General features: G+C 49.3%; 1 protein-coding gene across 7 annotated transcripts in view; it reads left to right on the top strand.

The window, feature by feature from the left end:
- The first annotated feature begins 115 nt into the window (after positions 1 to 115).
- MTOR (mechanistic target of rapamycin kinase) overlaps positions 116 to 19,210 on the top strand; it is a 216,320-nt gene continuing 197,225 nt past the window's right edge. For all 7 annotated transcript variants that reach the window (XM_089658401.1, XM_089658405.1, XM_089658403.1 and 4 more), the window contains exons 1-2: positions 116 to 270; positions 17,288 to 17,468. In XM_089658401.1, the coding sequence (XP_089514527.1) occupies positions 17,349 to 17,468 (120 nt within the window). In that variant the 5' untranslated portion in view covers positions 116 to 270; positions 17,288 to 17,348. The remainder of the gene's footprint in view (positions 271 to 17,287; positions 17,469 to 19,210) is intronic.

Consider the following 19,210-nt stretch of genomic DNA (forward strand, 5'->3'; position numbering starts at 1 on the left):
AGGGAGCCGCTTGAGGGCGGAGTGTGAGGGGAGGTGCTTGAGGGCGGAGTGTGAGGGGAGGCGCTGGTGGGCGGAGTGTGAGGGGAGTTGCTGGTTGCTCTCTAGGAACTCATTTGCCCCGGAACTCCGTGTGTTCGCATTGTTTCAGGCCGGACAAGCTTTACCTCTCCAGAAGTGCAGTTGGCTGAGCGACGGGCGGTGTTGGGCCCGGTCGCTGGGCGGAATGGCGGTGAGGTGACCGGAGGCGGCGGCCGGACTGCGATGGGAAAGGTGAGGAGCCCACCATGATACGTCCGCCGGGGGGGGGCAGGAGCATTACCGACGACCAATGACCTCCCCACACCGACCGTATACACTGAAACCCCACACACACCGACACCCCACCACCCTCCTCACCGAGCGTTCACACCGATACTGCAACTCGGCACAGGCAATAATACCCCAACCTCACCGAACATACACTGATATCCCATCCCCCTGCCCTCCCTCAGCATTGTATACAATGGCCACCCCTCCCCCACCACCGAGTATACACACCTATGCTGCAACTCAGCACAGGAAATACCCCTCCCCCACCAATCATGCACTGATATCCCTCCCAGTACTGCATACAATGCCCCCCCCCCCCTCCCCGGAATTGTAAACATTGAACCGGTCTGTACAACACAAACATTTCTACTGGTTAATGCAATACAGATCCCCCTCCCCTGTGTGACTCATCCATGCAGCACCCCCCCCCCCCCCGATGTAAACATTGGACTGATCCATACAGTACAAGCCTCTCTAACACCCCCCAGAAATGTATGGACTGGTCCATACAGGAACTCCCCCCCCCCCCCCCCCCCCCCACCATGTATGCATTGGACTGGTCTGTACAATAGGCGCTTTGCCCATACTGCACACCTTCCCCGAAATGTAAACATTGGACTAGTCCATACAGTACAGGCCCCTCCTCCGAAATGTAATCATTGAACTGGTCTATACAGCACAAACATTGGACTGGTTACTACAGTACAGATCCCCCTGCCCGAATGTAGACATTGGACTGGTCCATGCAGTATTGACCTTCCCCTTTCTGAAGTGTCATCATTGGACTGGCCCATACAGTGCAGGCCCCTCCCCACATTTGGCTTGTCTATAGAGCACAACCCCCCCCAATGTAAACTTTAGACTGGACAATACAGTACAAGCCCCCCTTCCTGAAGTGTAAACATTGGCCTGGTCCATACAATATAGACCCCCTCTCTCTCCCTCCCTGAAATGTAAATATTAGACTGGTTCATACAGCATATCCCCCCCCCCCCCAATGTAAACACAGTAAGGCCCCTCCCTCTCCTGAAATGTAATCATTGGACTGGTCCGCGCACCCCCCACTCCACCCAAATGTAGCTATTTGACTGGTCCATACAGAATAGAGCCCCCCCCCCCAAAAAAAAAATCTAAACAGACTGGTCCATACAGCATAGCCCCCTCCTTCCTGAAGTGTAAACATTGGCCTGGTCCATACAATATAGGCCCCTCTCTCCCTGAAATGTAAATATTGGACTGGTTCATACAGCATATCCCCCCCCCCATGTAAACATTGGACTGGTCCACACAGAAAGGCCTCTCCCCCTCCTGAAGTGTAAACATTAGACTGGTCCATGCAGTACAGATCTTCCCCTTCCTGAAGTGTCATTATTGGACTGGTCCATACAGCGCAGGCCTCTCCTCCCCCATTTGGCTCGTCTATATATCACAACCCCCCCCCCCCCCTCTGAAATGTAAACATTGGACTGGACAATACGGCACAAGCCGCCCCCCCCCCCCCCCAGATGTAAACATTGGACTGATCCATAGAGTACAAGCCTCTCTAACACCCCCCCTCCCCCCTCAGAAATGTATGGTCTGGTCCATACAGGAAACCTCCTCTCCCCCCCCCCCCCCATGTAAGCATTGGACTGGTTTGTACAATAGGCCCCCCTCCCCCATTTGCCTTGCCCATACGGCACAACCCCCCGAAATGTAAACATTGGACTAGTCCATACAGTACAGGCCCCTCCAAAATGTAATCATTGAACTGGTCTATACAGCACAAACATTGGACTGGTTAATACAATACAGATCCCCCTCCCCGAATGTAGACATTGGCATTGGACTGGTCCATGCAGTACAGACCTTCCCCTTTCTGAAGTGTCAAAATTGGACTGGTCCATACAGTGCAGGCCCCTCCCCACAATTGGCTTGTCTATAGAGCACCCCCCCCCCCCTGAAGTGTAAACATGGGACTGGTCCATACAGTACAGGCCCCTCTTCCTCCCTGAAATGTAAATATTGGACTGGTCCATACAGTACAGGCCCCTCCCCCTATACAGCACAAACATTGGACTGAATAAAAACATATCACCACTCTACACCCCCTTTCCCGAATGTCAACATTGGACTGGTCCACACAGTAAGGCCCCTCTCCCTCCCCTGAAATGGTTCATACAGCATAGCACCCCCCCCCAATGTAAACATTGGACTGGTCCATGCAGTAAAGGCCCCCCCATGTAAACATTGGACTGGTCCACACAAAAAGGCCCCTCCCCCTCCTGAAGTGTAACCATTAGGCTGGTCCATACAGTACAGATCTTCCCCTTCCTGAAGTGTTATTGGACTGGTCCATACAATGCAGGCCCCTCCCCCCCCATTTGGCTCGTTGGATTGGACAATACAGTACAAGCCTCCCCCCAATGTGTACATTTGGACTGGTCCACACAGTAAGGCCCCTCTTTTCTGAAGTTTAAAAATTGGACTGGTCCATATAGTACATGCCCCGCTCCCTCACTGAAATGTAAATATTAGACTAATTCATACAGCGTAGTTCCCCCCCCCCCCCCCTCAAAAAAAGAATAAATGTAAATATAAAACTAGTCCATACAGTACAGCTCCCCCAAATGTAAACATTAGGCTGGTCCGTCCCCCCCCCCCCCCGGGAATGTAAACATGGGACTAGTCCATACAGTACAGACCTTTCCCTTCCTGAAGTGTCATAATTGGATTGGTCCATACAGTATAGGCCCTCCAAGCACACATTGGACTTGTCCATACAGTACAACCCCTCCCCCTGTTTAGCTCGTACATGCTGCACCCCCCCCCCCCCCAAATGTAAATATTAGACTGGTCCATACAGCATAGTCCCCACCCCTTCCTGAAGTGTAAACATTGGACTGGTCCATACAGTACAGGCCTCTCTCTCCCTCCCTGAAATGTAAATATTAGACTGGTTCATACAGCATAGCTCCCCCCCCCCAAATGTAAACACTGGACTGGTCCATGCAGTAAAGGCCCCCCCATGTAAACATTGGACTGGTCCACACAGAAAGGCCCTTCCTGAAGTGTAAACATTAGACTGGTCCATGCAGTACAGATCTTCCCCTTCCTGAAGTGTCATTATCGGAGTGGTCCATTTGTCTCGTCTATATACCACAACGTTGGACTGGACAATACAGTACAAGCCCCCCCAATGTAAACATTGGACTGGTCCATACAGTACAGGCCCCTCCCTGAAATGTAAAATTAGACTGGTTCATACAGCATAGCCCCCCCCCCCCCCATGTAAACACTGGACTCGTCCATGCAGTAAATGCCCCATGTACACTTTGGACTGGTCCACACAGTAAGGCCCCTCCTTCCTGAAGTTTAAAAATTGGACTGGTCCATATAGTACATGCCCCGCTCCCTCCTTGAAATGTACATATTAGACTAGTTCATACAGCGTAGTCCCCTCCCCCCCCTCAAAAAAATGAATAAATAAATGTAAATATAAAACTAGTCCATACAGTACAGCTTCCCCAAATGTAAACATTAGGCTGGTCCATACAGTACAAGCCTCTCCCCCTGTTTAGCTCATCCATACAGCACAACCCTCCTCCAAATGTAAATATTGGACTGGTCCATACAGCATAGTCCCCACCCCTTCCTGAAGTGTAAACCTCCCCCCCGGGAATGTAATCATTGGACTGGTCCATACAGTACAGACCTTTCCCTTCCTGAAGTGTCATAATTGGATTGGTCCATACAGTATAGGCCCCCCAAGTAAACATTGGACTTGTCCACACAGTAAATGTAAAATGTAAACATTAGACTGGTCCATAGAGTACAGGCCACTCCCCCTGTTTAGCGCCTCCATACTGCACACACCCCCTCCCTCCAAATGTAAATATTAGACTGGTCCATACAGCATAGTCCCCACCCCTTCCTGAAGTGTAAACATTGGACTGGTCCATACAGTACAGGCCCCTCCCTGAAATGTAAAATTAGACTGGTTCATACAGCATAGCCCCCCCAATGTAAACACTGGACTCATCCATGCAGTAAATGCCCCCCCCCCATGTACACTTTGGACTGGTCCACACAGAAAGGCCCCTCCCCAAGTGTAAACATTAGACTGGTCCATACAGTACAGCCCCGAAAATGTAAACATTAGACTGGTCCATACAGTTCAGGACCATCCCCCTGTTTATCTAATTCATACAGCACCCCCTCCCCCCACTGTAAGTATTGAAATATTGGACTAGTCCATACAGTACCCCCCCAATGTAAAATGTAAACATTAGCTCATCCATACAGCACCCCCCCCCCACCTACAAATGCAAATATTGAAATATTGGGCTGGTCCATACAGCATAGCCCCCACCCCTTACTGAAGTGTAAACATTGGACTGGTCCATACAGTAAAGGCCCCCCAAATGTAAACATTGGATTGGTTCATACAGTACAGCCCCCCTTCTGAAGTGTAAACTGTTGACTGATGCATTCAATAAGGCCTCCCCCCCCCCCCCCCCGGCTAATCCATACAGCACAACCCCTCCCTAAATTGTAAACACTGGACTGGTCCATGCAGTACAGGCCCCCCCAAAAAAATGTAAACAGTGGACTGGTCCACACAGTAAGGCCACTCCCTCTCCTGAAATGTAATCGTCCATGCTCTACATGCTGCTCCCCCTGTTCAGCTCATCCAGACAGCACCCCGCCCCACCCAAATGTAGCTATTGGACTGGTCCATACAGAATTGTGCCCCCCTCCCCCCCAAAAAAAAATCTAAACAGACTGGTCCATACAGCATAGCCCCCACCCCTTCCTGAAATGTAGACATTGGACTGGCCCATACAGTAAAGGCCCTGCCAGATGTAAACATTGGACTGGTTCATACAGTACAGGCCCCTCCCCTTCCTAAGTGTGAACAGTGGTCTGGCGCTTACAGTAAGAACTCTCATCCCGTTTAGCAAATGCATACATGCACAACCCTCCCCTCTTCCCTGAAATGTAAACGTTGGACTGGTCCATTGTCAGGGTCCTACCTTTTCTCAGACCTTGTGCTGCTCCATGTGCTGGCATCCATCTTGGGGGTCTGCAAAGCATTGTGGGATCCTTTATGCTTTCAGCCCTCTGCGGCTCCTCCCCCAGGAGGTGGCGGCTTATCACATATAAGTCTGCTGTTTGTGGCTGTCCATTGCATTCGTGTCCTGTCTGTTGCACAACAGCAAGCTCCTGTTTAGGTACTCATTGCTTTCCTGGATACCGACTTGGCTTTTGCTAAGACTCCTCCTGGCTCCTGACCCCGGCTCTGGCGACCATTCTTCCTGGCTCCTGACCCCGGCTCTGGCGACCATTCTTCCTGGCTCCTGACCCCGGCTCTGGCGACCATTCTTCCTGGCTCCTGACCCCGGCTCTGGCGACCATTCTTCCTGGCTCCTGACCCCGGCTCTGGCGACCATTCTTCCTGGCTCCTGACCCCGGCTCTGGCGACCATTCTTCCTGGCTCCTGACCCCGGCTCTGGCGACCATTCTTCCTGGCTCCTGACCCCGGCTCTGGCGACCATTCTTCCTGGCTCCTGACCCCGGCTCTGGCGACCATTCTTCCTGGCTCCTGACCCCGGCTCTGGCGACCATTCTTCCTGGCTCCTGACCCCGGCTCTGGCGACCATTCTTCCTGGCTCCTGACCCCGGCTCTGGCGACCATTCTTCCTGGCTCCTGACCCCGGCTCTGGCGACCATTCTTCCTGGCTCCTGACCCCGGCTCTGGCGACCATTCTTCCTGGCTCCTGACCCCGGCTCTGGCGACCATTCTTCCTGGCTCCTGACCCCGGCTCTGGCGACCATTCTTCCTGGCTCCTGACCCCGGCTCTGGCGACCATTCTTCCTGGCTCCTGACCCCGGCTCTGGCGACCATTCTTCCTGGCTCCTGACCCCGGCTCTGGCGACCATTCTTCCTGGCTCCTGACCCCGGCTCTGGCGACCATTCTTCCTGGCTCCTGACCCCGGCTCTGGCGACGATTTCTGCTGTTGGACTTGCATAGACTCTTGTCTTATTTTTATATTAATAAACCTACCTTTAATTGCACCTCCTTGTGTGTCTGGCTCCTCGCTCCCTGACACTACACGAATGCCATGAATCCTGACGGTGCAGGTACGCCCTCGCTCCCTATTTTGGTTGCCAGACTTGATCAGCAGGATCTCTTGTTGGCTCAGTTCACTCAGGCGTTGCAGACGCTGCTTGCACGCACAGCGCACCTTACTCCTGGTGCTGTTAGGCCGGTTGTCGCTCCGGTTGTTGCGCCTACCTCCGCATCTGCTGCCGCACCTGCGGTGCCCAGAGGTATGACTGGTTCAGCCCCCCTTCCACAGCGCTTTGGGGGTGAACCGAGTCAGTGTCGGGGTTTTCTTAACCAAGTGGGCATATATTTTGAGTTAATACCCCACGCTTTTCCTACTGAGAGGTCAAAGGTGGGCTTCCTAATCTTGCTGCTCTCAGACAAGGCCTTGGCTTGGGCAAATCCCTTATGGGAGAACAATAACCCTGTGATTCACGAGTTTGCCGGTTTTGTTGCCTCCTTCCGTACGGTATTTGATGTGCCTGCTCGCTCCACCTCTGCTGCTAAACTGCTCATGTCCATGCATCAGGGTTCACGGACCGTTGCCGAGCACGCCATAGAATTTCGTACTCTGGCGGCAGAGGTGGGTTGGAACAATGAGGTTCTGGTGGCTGCTTTCTCTCATGGTCTCTCAGATGCGTTGAAGGACGAGATTGCAGCCAAAGAACTGCCTGTGGAACTCGAAGCACTCATTTCCTTCCTAATCCTGATTGAAACCAGGCTCAGGGAGATGCCTTCATTTAAGGAGCGTCTGCGGAGGCCTCCTAACCGATTGGCGCCTATGTTTTCTGTCCCACCCGTTCCTCCCTCTCCTCCCACACATCCTGGGAATGGCTTGTCTGGCGGAGAGCCCATGCAGCTGGGGTTTGCTTGCCTTTCCGAGGGGGAGCGGGCCTCTCGGCGTCGGGAGGGTCGCTGCCTGTACTGTGGTCTCGGTGGGCATTTTCGGCAGTCCGTCCATCTGGGAAACGCTCGCACTGGAGATCCTGTCGGGGGCAGATCTTGGGTGGAGTTTCGTCGTCCCCGGTTTCCCGCAAAGATAAACTGCTAATCATCATTGTCCTCTCTTGAGCGAAAGGCTCGGTGACGGCCCAGGCTTCGGTAGACTCTGGTGCTGGCAGGTTGTTTATGGACAGTTCGTTTGCTGCCCGGTACTCTATTCCTCTGCAGGCTCGAGTTACTCCATTGGTCCTCGAGGTGATAGATGGCAGGCCCCTGCAACCGCCGCAGGTTACCCACGAGACCCTGCCGGTGGAAGTAGCTATTGGGGCTGTTCACAGGGAGTTGGCCTGTTTCCAGGTAATATCTTCCCTGCACCACTCCGTGGTTTTGGGATATCCCTGGCTTCAGAAACACAAGCCAACCTTTGATTGGCGGCCGGTCGAGATTCTCTCGTGGTCTCCACAGTGTGGGGCCGGTTGCATCCGTGGACCTGTTAAGGTGCTGTGTGCCTCCTCGGACTCTGTGTTGCCCACTGACTATGGGGAGTACCTGGACGTGTTTGACAAGGTGCGCGCCGGTGCTCTGCTCCTCATTGTCCATACGATTGTGCCATAACCTTACAACCCGGTGCCACTCCTCCGCATGGCAGGGTGTATCCTCTTTCCGTTGCGGAGAATCAGGCCAGGGAGGAGTACTTTGCGGATGCGCTTTCCCGGGAGCACATTCGCAAGTCTACTTCTCCAGCAGGAGCTGGCATTTTCTTTGTGAAAAAGAAGGGCGGTGAATTGAGGCCTTGCATCGATTTTAGGGGTCTCAATCGAATCACGATTAAGAATGCTTACCCAATTCCGTTGATAACAGAGTTGTTCGACTGCCTCAAGGGAGCAACAGTCTTTACTAAACTCGACCTTAGGGCTGCGTACAACCTCGTACGGATCAAGGAGGGCGACAAATGGAAGACCGCGTTCAACACCAGAATCGGTCACTATGAATACCTGGTTATGCTCTTCGGGTTGTGTAACGCGCCCGCGGTCTTTCAGGAGTTCATTAATGATGTCTTTCATGACTTGTTGCAGCAGTGCACGGTGGTTTACTTGGATGACATCCTGGTTTACTCTGTGTCCATGGAGTCTCATATCCAGGATGTTAAGGGAGTGCTGCAATGATTACGTGAGAACAAGCTTTTCTGTAAGCTCGAAGTGTGAATTTCACCGATCCCAGGTTGCCTTTTTGGGCTACATTTCCGCTGTGGGATTTTCCAAGGACCCTCAGAAGGTTTCAGCGGTTCTGCAGTGGCCTCGTCCCAGTGGTCTTTGGTCCATTCAGCGCTTTTTGGGATTCGCCAACTATTATCAGTTTATCAGGAACTTCTCCACGCTGGCCAAGCCTCTCTCTCAGATCTGACCAAGAAGGGCAGTAATCCCAACGAGTGGTCATCCGAGGCCATCTTGGCTTTCAAAGCTCTGAAATCCGCCTTCGCTTCAGCTCCGATACTGTCTCATCCCAATCCTGGGTTGCCTTTTGTCCTCGAGGTTGATGCATCTGAGATGGGAGTAGGCGCCCTCCTGTCTCAGCGTCGGTCGCCCGATGGACCCCTACTTCCCTGTGGGTTCTACTCCAGGAAGCTTTCCTCCGTAGAATGCAACTACCAGATTGGAGACAGGGAGTTGTTGGCCATTATTCAGGCTCTCAAGGAATGGAGGCACCTGCTCGAGGGTTCTGCGGTTCTGGTTCTCATTCTCACTGACCACAAGAACCTGACGTATCTCTAGGAAGCTATCTCTAGGAAGCTAAGAGGTTGACGCCCCATCAGGCCAGATGGGCTCTGTTCTTGTCGCGTTTTAACTATGTGGCCTCCTATTTGCCTGGCTTCAAGAATGTCAGGGCCTTGTCGCGGCAATACTCTGAGCTGTCCAGGGAGGACTCTGAGCCGACCTCGGTCATATTTCTGGATCCGATCCTGGCTGCCATTCGTACCAGCCTGACTTCTCCCCTTGGGGAGCAGATTTTGGCGGCTCAAACTGATGCTCCCTCTGAGAGCCCGGCTGGTAGATGTTTCGTACCTGAGGGATTGCGCACCCGCCTGCTGCGTACCTACCATAATTCCAAGACCGACGGTCATCCAGGGAGGAACCAGTTGTCCTGGGTCGTTTCTCGTTTATTCTGGTGGCCATCTCTCCGTTCTGATATCGCTTCATATGTAGTGGCATGTTCTGTCTGCCCAGAATAAATCTCCTCGGCATCTTCCATTGGGCCTTTTGCAACCCATTCCCAATGGGGAGCGTCCCTGGTCACACCTGGGCATGGATTTTATTGTAGACCTCCCTGCGTCTCGAGGCCATACGGTCATTCTTATGGTCATTGATCGTTTCTCCAAGATGTGCTATTGTGTTCCGTTCAAGAAATTGCCGACTGCGCAAGAACTGGCTACGGTTTTCGCCAGGGAGATCTTTCACTTGAATGGGTTACCTAAGGTGATTGTCTCGGACCGTGGGAGCCAGTTTGTGTCAAAGTTCTGGCGCGCCTTCTGCTCCCAGTTGGGTATCAAGCTCTCCTATTTTGCCTACCACCCGCAGTCCAATGGGGCTGCGAAGCATTCCAACCAGGCCCTGGAACAATTCCTTCGCTGCTATATCTCTGACCATCAAGACAATTAGGTCGATCGCCTGCCATAGGCAGAGTTTGCGAGGAGCTGTCAACTCCTCCTCCGGGATGACTCCCTTCATGGCCAACTATGGGTTCCAACCCGCTGTATTGCCTGAGTTCTCGCCACAGGACATTCCGGCTGTGGATAACCATCTTGCTGCCCTGCATTCCTCGTGGGGGCAGATCCAGAGCTCCTTGAAGGACTCAGCTCAGCGTCAGAGGCTCCAGACTGATCGTAGACGGTTGCCCGCTCCTTCATACCAGGTCGGAAATCGGATGTGGTTGTCCACTCGTAACTTCAATCTTCGGCTGCCCGCACCGAAACTGGCTCCCCGTTTTGTTGGTCCTTTCCGCATCCTCCGCAGGGTGAACCCGGTTGCCTATGCCCTTGCTCTTCCTCCTGGAATGCGTATCTCCAATGTCTTCCATGTATCCCTGTTAAAGCCTCTGATCTGTAATCGCTTTACTTCTCGGCCTCGTCCTATCCGGGTCGACTGTCATAAGGAGTATGAGGTGAGCCGTATCCTGGACTCTCGGTTGGTCCGCGGTTGGGTGCAGTTCCTGGTCCATTGGCGTGGTTATGGTCCCGAGGAGCGTTCCTGGGTTCCTTCCGTGGATGTTCATGCTCCTGCCCTCTTCCGCGCTTTTCACGCCCGCTTTCCACAGAAGCCTTTTGTTGAGCCGCGGAGGGGGAGGGGCCCTTGAGGAGGAGGTACTGTCAAGGTCCTACCTTTCCTCAGACCTTGTGCTGCTGCATGTGCTGGCATCCATCTTAGGTGTCTGCAAAGCATTGTGGGATCCTTTATGCTTTCAGCCCTCTGCGGCTCCTCCCCCAGGAGGTGGCGGCTTATCACATATAAGTCTGCTGTTTGTGGCTGTCCATTGCATTCGTGTCCTGTCTGTTGCACAACAGCAAGCTCCTGTTTAGCTACTCATTGCTTTCCTGGATACCGACTTGGCTTTTGCTAAGACTCCTCCTGGCTCCTGACCCCGGCTCTGGCGACCATTCTTCCTGGCTCCTGACCCCGGCTCTGGCGACCATTCTTCCTGGCTCCTGACCCCGGCTCTGGCGACCATTCTTCCTGGCTCCTGACCCCGGCTCTGGCGACCATTCTTCCTGGCTCCTGACCCCGGCTCTGGCGACCATTCTTCCTGGCTCCTGACCCCGGCTCTGGCGACCATTCTTCCTGGCTCTTGACCCCAGATTTGGCTACGATTTCCGCTGTTGGACTTTCATAGACTCTTGTCTTATTTTTATATTAATAAACCTACCTTTAATTGCACCTCCTTGTGTGTCTGGCTCCTCGCTCCCTGACATCCATACAGTACAGACCTTCCTGAAGTGTCATCATTGAAATTGGACAGCACAAAACACTGGACTGGTTAATAAAATATAGACACACACAGAATGTAAACATTGGACTGGTCCATACAATACAGGCCCCTCTACTCAACTGAAATGTACACATTGGACTAGTCCATACAGTAGAGTCCACTTCTGGAATTGTAAAGATTGGACTGGTCCATACAGGAAAGCGCCCTCCCCCCAATGTAATGACTGGTCCATATCTGGGCCCCCATTTGCCCGTGTCAATGCTGCATCAAACCCCCTGCCCCCCCAAAAGTAAACATTGGACTGGTCCATACAGTACAGGCCCTTCTCCTTCCTGAAGTGTAACATTGGACTGGTTCACACAGTACAGTCCCCTCTCCCCGTTTGGCTCATCCATACAGCACAACTCACCCTACATTTTGACTGGTCCATACAATACAGGCCCCTCCCTCCCTGAAATGAAAGTATTGGACTGGTCCATACAGCATAGCTCCCCCAAAATGTAAACATTGGACTGATCCATACAGTAAAGGCCCCTCTCCCCCCTCCAAATGTAGACAGTGGACTGGTCCACACAGTAAGGTTCCCCCCCTCCTGAAGTGTAAACATTGGACGGCTCCATACATTACTGAACCCCCCCCCCCCTGTTTGACTCGTCCATACAGCACAACCCTCCCACCTCCTCTGAAATGTAAACATTGGACTGGTCCATACAGCACAGACATTGGATTCATTAATCCAGTACAGATTCCCCCGTAAGGTAAACATTTGACTGGCCCATACAGTACAGAACCTTCTCCCCAAAAGTGTAAACATTGATCCATTGCAAACCTAAAAGAAAAAGCCTCAAGGTCCACAAAGCATGTTACTATAAATCCGTGAACCCGGAGTCCCTAATTACCAATACGAGGAGAAACTGCGTACAAATACCACTAGTTGTGGGCTCAGCCAGAAGATTAGGCTTGGTAAAGTGTGATCTTTGTAAAAAGTATATCGATTCAAAAGGGCTGGTGGTCAGTGGCACAAAATCACTTCTTTATTCAACATAGACATTGCTAAAAACAGAGAAGAGAACATCTCGCTCTCGATCTCCCCCCCTCGCTCTCGTGCTCCCGAGCTCTCCCTCGAAAGCTCCCTCCCTTTCTCTCTCTCTCAAGCTCGATCTTGACATGATCATCCTAGAATCTAGGGCCTAGATCAGCGGTGTCCAAACTTTTTTTCTCAGAGGGCCAGATTTGATGAAGTGAACATGCGTGAGGGTCGACCATTTTGCGACAAAAAAAAATGAATAGATAAAGGAACGACTGATACTGGTCATGACATATTTGAAATCTGTATTTGTTTCTCCCTCTAAGAAAAAAAAAAAAAAGAAATTACACTCATTGATTTCCTTCAATGGTTGCCTTTTATTGGTCTCGCGCATGCTCCAAAATGCGTCGGATTTCATGCTGGACATCCCTACGTCATCACGCTGCCATCGTCGTTGCGCTCCAGGGTGGACTCCGGACGCCATCTTTGGATCTCACACATGCCGGCCGGCTCCCTGTGAACATCCCGAGTCTCCTCCAGCGATTTACTACGGCGTATACATTTAGGACGCCGCCGTGTCCTTCTTTCACCACATATGCCTAAGCCTTTCGTTTTTTCTTTCATCGTGTTTCTCATTATGTTCCTCAATAAATGTACCACATACTGCACGTAGAGGAGCTTTTCCCCTTTTTAGATATTGCCAAATTACCTGTAGGACCATATTAAACCGGAACACGGGTCGCAATTGGCCCGCGGGCCAGACTTTGGACATGCCTGGCCTAGATGGGAGATTAATTGAAGATCCCATACTGTAGATCAGTGTAATCCAGGGGAGTATATTGTGAATATGTGAACCTCCCTCTTACACTAAAGTCAGTCATGTCATGGGGATGGACCATGTGCAGATCCAGGCAATAGGTTATCAAACACCTGTATTCCTGAGGAGGATGCTGATAGTAAGCTGTATATAAGCGTAATGGCTTCACCTCCCTCTGGCACCTAATATTGGGACACCATCCAGGGGAGCAAACAAGCCAGAGAGTCCTCCCTAATACATTGGTGGATAACTTCCTTGTCCGAGGCCCATCCATAGGAGATTCTTGATGTTAGTGAAATAATATTTGGTGATCTCGGGGATAAACTCTCCAATATGGGTAAAGCAAGAGGTATAGATGGTAATTGAGCAGAGTTGGAAACTGCACAGTGGACCAACACCAGCAGGTGACATGGCTCCCCAAATCAACACAGACTGGAAACGTCACACTGGACTTCATGCATCTTGCAGTGTGTGCCTCTCCATTCTTCCTCCATACTCTGGGTCCTTGGTTTCCAAATGAGATGCAAAAGTTGCTCTCATCAGAAAAGAAGACTTTAGACCACTGAGCAACAGACCAGGTCTGTTTTTCTTTAGCCCAGGTAAGACGCTTCTGACGTTGTTGGTTGTAAAGGAGTGGTTTGACAAGAGGAATACGACAATTGAAGCCCATGTCCAGGATCCATCTGTGTGTGGTGGCTCTTGATGCACTGACTCCAGCCTCAGTCCACTCCTTGTGAAAGTCCCCAACACTTTTGAATGGCCTTTTCCTTATGATCCTCTCCAGGCTGCAGTCATCCCTGCTGCTTGTGCACCTTTTTGTTTGACACTTTTCCCTTCCACATAACTTTCTATTAATGTGCTTTGATACAGCACTTTGGGAACATCCAACTTCTTTTGCAATTACCTTTTGAGGCTTTCCCTCCTTATGGAGGGTGTCAATGATGGTTTTCTGCACAACTGTCAGGTCAGCAGTCTTTCTCATGATTGTGATTTCTACTGAACCAGACTGAGAGACCATATAATGGCTCAAGAACCCTTTGCAGGTGTTATGGCTTAATTAGCTGATTAGGCTGCCCATACATTATGCAATTTTCTTGGGAACTTTGCTTTAGATTTACCACATTCCATATAATATGAGGTCAAATCTAAACAATACTTTTAATTGTATCCAATTAGGCAGGCCCTTGCTCTACATAGTTGAAGGTAAATCTAAAGGAAATTGGGCGGAAATTGGACATAAAATTGTATAGTGTATGGCCAGCCTTCGAGTGGGACACTTTAAGCCGAGAATATTGCACCTTTTCACAATATTCAAATTTTCTGAGATTGTGGATTTGGGGTTTTCATGAGCTGTAAGCCATAATCATCACAATTATGACAAATAGCGGCTTGGACTATCTTGCTTTGCATGTAATGAGTCTATCTCATATATTAGTTTCACCTTTTAAGTTGCATTACTGAAATAAATGAACTTTTGCACGATATTCTAATTTTTTGAGTTTTTCACCTGTATGTAGGCAGTCCCCTTATATGCATGTCAGCAAAGAGATTTCTTTCCAAAGTTGGTGAGGTAAAAGCATGAAAGGAGCATTGAGAGCAACCCATACTGTGCAGAGTACAATGGCAATGAGGCAGTCCCTTAAAAGCACAAGAATAAACAAGGCAGTCCCCTTAAGTGTATATTTGCTTAACCACTTCCAGTCCGGACACTTTTACCCCCTCCCTGACCAGGGCAATTTTCAGCTTTTAGCGCTATCACACTTTGAATGACAATTGCGCGGTCATGCAACACTGTACCCAAATGAATTTTTTACCATTTTTTTTAGATAGATAAAGCTTTATTTTGCTGGTATTTATTCACCACTGGGATTTGTTTTTTTTTTTTTGCTATGTAAATGAAATGTCCAAAAAATTTTTAAAGTGTTTTTTTTATAAAATTTTGCAAATAAATAATATTTCATCATAAATCTTAGCCAAAATTTATTCCGTTATCTTTTTAGTAAAAAAAAAAAAATCCAAATTAGTTTATAAGCAAAAATTATAATTTTTAAACATTTTGTTTTACATTTTTATTTTATTTTTTTATATTATTATTTTTTTTACATACTGTCACCCTAGCAGTACAGTGTCACCATGGTGACACTGTACTACTTGTGAGGGGTGGTAAAGATTTTTTTTTTTTTTTTAACACTGATTGCTTTTACACCCATATAGGATGTAAAAGCAATCATTTCTCTTTCTCTCTGTGTGCATTCCTGCACTCATTGAGAAATACAGAGTGAGCTGTGATTGGTCACAGCTTGTCACATGGTACAAGGCTTTTGTGAATAGCCTTGTACCATGTGACCTCTGTGATCATTCACAGATTTCACACATAGTAAGCAATGATGTCAGAAGTGACATCTTGCTTACTACTTTGCATGCGATCACTGATTGGCCAATCAGTGATCACATGATCGGGACCTCGTACAGAGGTCCCGTCCGACGATCAATGTTTCACTGTGTCCGGAGGACACAGCGGGCACCGGATCGCGGTGCTGCGCGCTCCCAGGGAGCGCGCACAAGCAGGGTGCGGGGAGGCCGTTTATAGACGGCCACCCGACCCTGCAGTGCCACCGTCCGGCCGTTTATATACAATGGCCGGTCGGGAAGTGGTTAAAGGAAGTCTCTTCCAAAGTTAGCAAGTAGAGTATGAACAAGAGCAATATTGGCAGTCCCTTTAAATATATCAGAAGACCAGTAAGAAGTACTCCTTTCAAAATTTGCAGTGAAAGCATCAAAGAAGCATCTTGAGTTGTATAAGGGCTCATGTAGACTGCAGCTGATAAACTCTTGTTTAGGAGCTGTTCTGCGTTTTTTTTCAGCAGCCCCTGAACTCACTCTGTTCTCCTGTGTGTCTATGTACACACCTTCGTTTACAGGCATTTGAGTTTACAGTTGTTTTTGTGAACGCAGAAAACTTGTATTCAGCAGTCGATTTTATCAGCATTTCAAAGCAAATTGCGTTTAAGTGTTTGCGTCTGAAAATGTTTTTAACGCTTCCAGTTCCCGATGCTGTCCAGAGCCTTTTTTCATCATGAAAAATGCATGCAAAGCTTTTTCAAGGTACTCAAATGGACAAAACACTGAACACAGGATGTCCCTACCAAGCTTGTCACATATTGTAATGACCAATTCACACCTCAGACCTCTCCCACCCTTCGACACAAAAGATATGTTAATGACCATTCCCACCTCAAATTCCTCATGAAGACCCCTGCCTACCTTAATGACTCCCTCCACCAGACACCTTTCCCACCCTTGGAAACAAATGAAATGATAATGGGCAACTCACACCTAAGCTAATCTCAACACATACTGCTGTCTCTGCTTCTACTCTCTGTATTTCTCTGAGACAGTCTGAAATAGTTAATAATTTACCACTTTTCAATGCATTCTGAGTATTTGGGAGGTTCTCCTGTGCTTATCTTTAAAAAACTTTTCTTAAGTGCAAACGCGCATAAACACGGTATGCAAACACGGTTTAACAGACGTTTTTTGTTTTTTTTAACCTACGTTTTCCAGCAGTCAGTTTCCATCGTTCAGAAGTGTCCCGTGTACATTGTGCCTAATAGTACTTATATCGTAAAGAGTTCCCTGGGCGGATCCATACAGTACATGCCCCATACCCCGCCTCCGAAGTGTAAACAGTGGACTGGTCCTTACAGTACAGACCCCAATCTTCTGAAATGTAAAATGTAAACATTGGACTGGTTCATTCAGTGCAGACCCCTCCCCCTCCTAAAGTGTAAACCTTGGACTGGTCCATACAATAAGGCCATATGCCCACACCAAAGACTGTTCCTATGAGTGGTTGTTATGCCTTCATAAATACATATATTTACCATTTTTAGGTTTTTTGTTTTTTTTATATGATTTATTGATTTTAAATCCAATGAGGATTGGTGATTTTCTGGTTACAAATCATGAGTAGTGTCTGCCAATGACATTGGTATACTGATGATTATGGTGGGTAGAACCACTGAATGTACTGTAGGTATTTGGTGCAGATAGATTTTGTTTTTGTAACCTAAAAGTTTGTTTTCTAGAACTCTGATCTATTCTATCTCTTGCTGTCTGCAGAGACCCATGAGGTCACCGCTGTGAACTCCACCGGCCCCATTCAACTGGAATTTAAGCCACGATGTCAAGCATCATGACGATGCTACAACAGTTTGCCAGCGGCTTAAGAAGCCGAAATGAAGAGACTCGCACCAAAGCAGCCAAGGATCTTCAGCATTACGTCACCACTGAGCTGCGAGAAGTGAGTGTCGGGCGGGGGGAACTGGTTTGCTTATTTTTCCTGCTTTTCAAATAATCCGGCCCTGGGACAGTAATGTGGAAAACATGTGAGCTGCTAGCACATCGTATTCTGTCCCACAGAGACAACCGACTCATAATGACGGTTTAGACAGTCTGTCTGCTCAGTGTAAACTATGCATGTCATTTTATGTCTTATTGGAAAAGCAGAGAAGGGTGGAGGCCCAGGTTAGACAGTCGGGAATCGGCTTGCCACAAGGTTGCCAATTTTGGTTGGCAACTGAGGCCTCCTGAATGCCGTTGCTGTTTGCACTTTTGTATGGTATATGTGTTAAAGTGGTTCTAAAGGCTGAAGGTTTTTTTCTCTCAGCTCTCTCCCTCATAGGAGACAGAAGCAGAAACCATTGGCTCCCACTGCTGTCAATCACAGCCAATGAGGAGCGAGCAGAGGTGGGAGGGGGTCGAGCCCCCACTTGGTTTCATTGGGTCCCTATCAGAGTACTCGTCCCTTACAGCAGGGTCCCTCTTAGAGTACCCCTTGTTACATCAGGATCCACCATTACATCAGGGTCCCTGCGTTACGTCAGGGTCCACCATTGCATCAGGGTTTCTCTCAGGGTCCACCATTACATCAGGGTCCCCGTTATCATTGTAAGGCAGCCCATATTTTAATCTTTTTTTTTTTTTTTTTTTTTTCTGGTTCCTCCATCCATACTTACTCTTGCTCTGCTATTGTATTCTGACTGTGGGGAAGCCTTCTCATCCATCAGAACACATTGATCGGTGTTTCCTGCTGATTGGGGAAAAACCCAACAGCCTTGTTGTACAAAAGTCGATCCACATTAAGGAGGCCTCCCGAATGCCATTGCTGTTTGCACATTTGTATGGTATTTGTGCTAAAGTGGTTCTAAAGGCTAAAGGTTTTTATCTCTCAGCTCTCTCCCTCATAGGAGACAGAAGTGGAAACCATTGGCTCCCACGGCTGTCAATCACAGCCGTGGAAACCATTGGCTCCCACTGCTGTCAATCACAGCCAATGAGGAGCGAGCAGAGGTGGGAGGGGGCCAAGCCCACTCTGTTTCGTTGGGTCCCTATTAGAGTACTCTTCCCTTACAGCAGGGTCCCCCTTAGAGTATCCCTTGTTACATCAGGGTCCCGTGTTGCGCCAGGGTCCCTCTCAGGATCCACCATTACATCAGGGTCCCCTCGTTGTGTCAGTGTCCCCCTCATGGTCCATTATTACTTCAGGGTTACTACTAGGGTCCACCATTACATCAAGGTCCCTGCGTTGTCAGTGTCCCCCTCAGGGTCCACCATTACATCAGGGTCCCCATTATCATTGTAAGGCAGCCCATACTTTAATCCTTTTTTTGTTTTCTGGTTCCCCCCCATCCATACTTACTTGTATTCTGACTCTGGGGGAGCCTTCTCGTCCATCAGAACACATTGATTGGTGTTTCCTGCTGATTGGGAAAAACCCGACAGCCTTGTTGCACAAAAGTCGATCCACATTAAGGGTACACTGCTAAATCTAGCTGCGGGCTGAAGACATTCTTGTAGCTGAATGGGTGTGGCCCACAGGCTGTAGTTTGGAGACCTCTGGATTACAGACCTCTACTTATCTCCTGCCCCGTCTATCTCCTCTCCTTAACCCTTCCCAGAAAGTTATCTCAGTTTTTCTGGCAAAATCAGCAGGTACAGTATATTTTTTGTACTTATTAAACAGATCTAAGAAAAACGTTGAAT

The sequence above is a fragment of the Staurois parvus genome, unplaced genomic scaffold (genome assembly GCF_062004578.1).
Source record: "Staurois parvus isolate SC_StPar_1 unplaced genomic scaffold, SC_StPar_1.0 ptg001066l, whole genome shotgun sequence".
NCBI lineage: Eukaryota > Metazoa > Chordata > Amphibia > Anura > Ranidae > Staurois > Staurois parvus.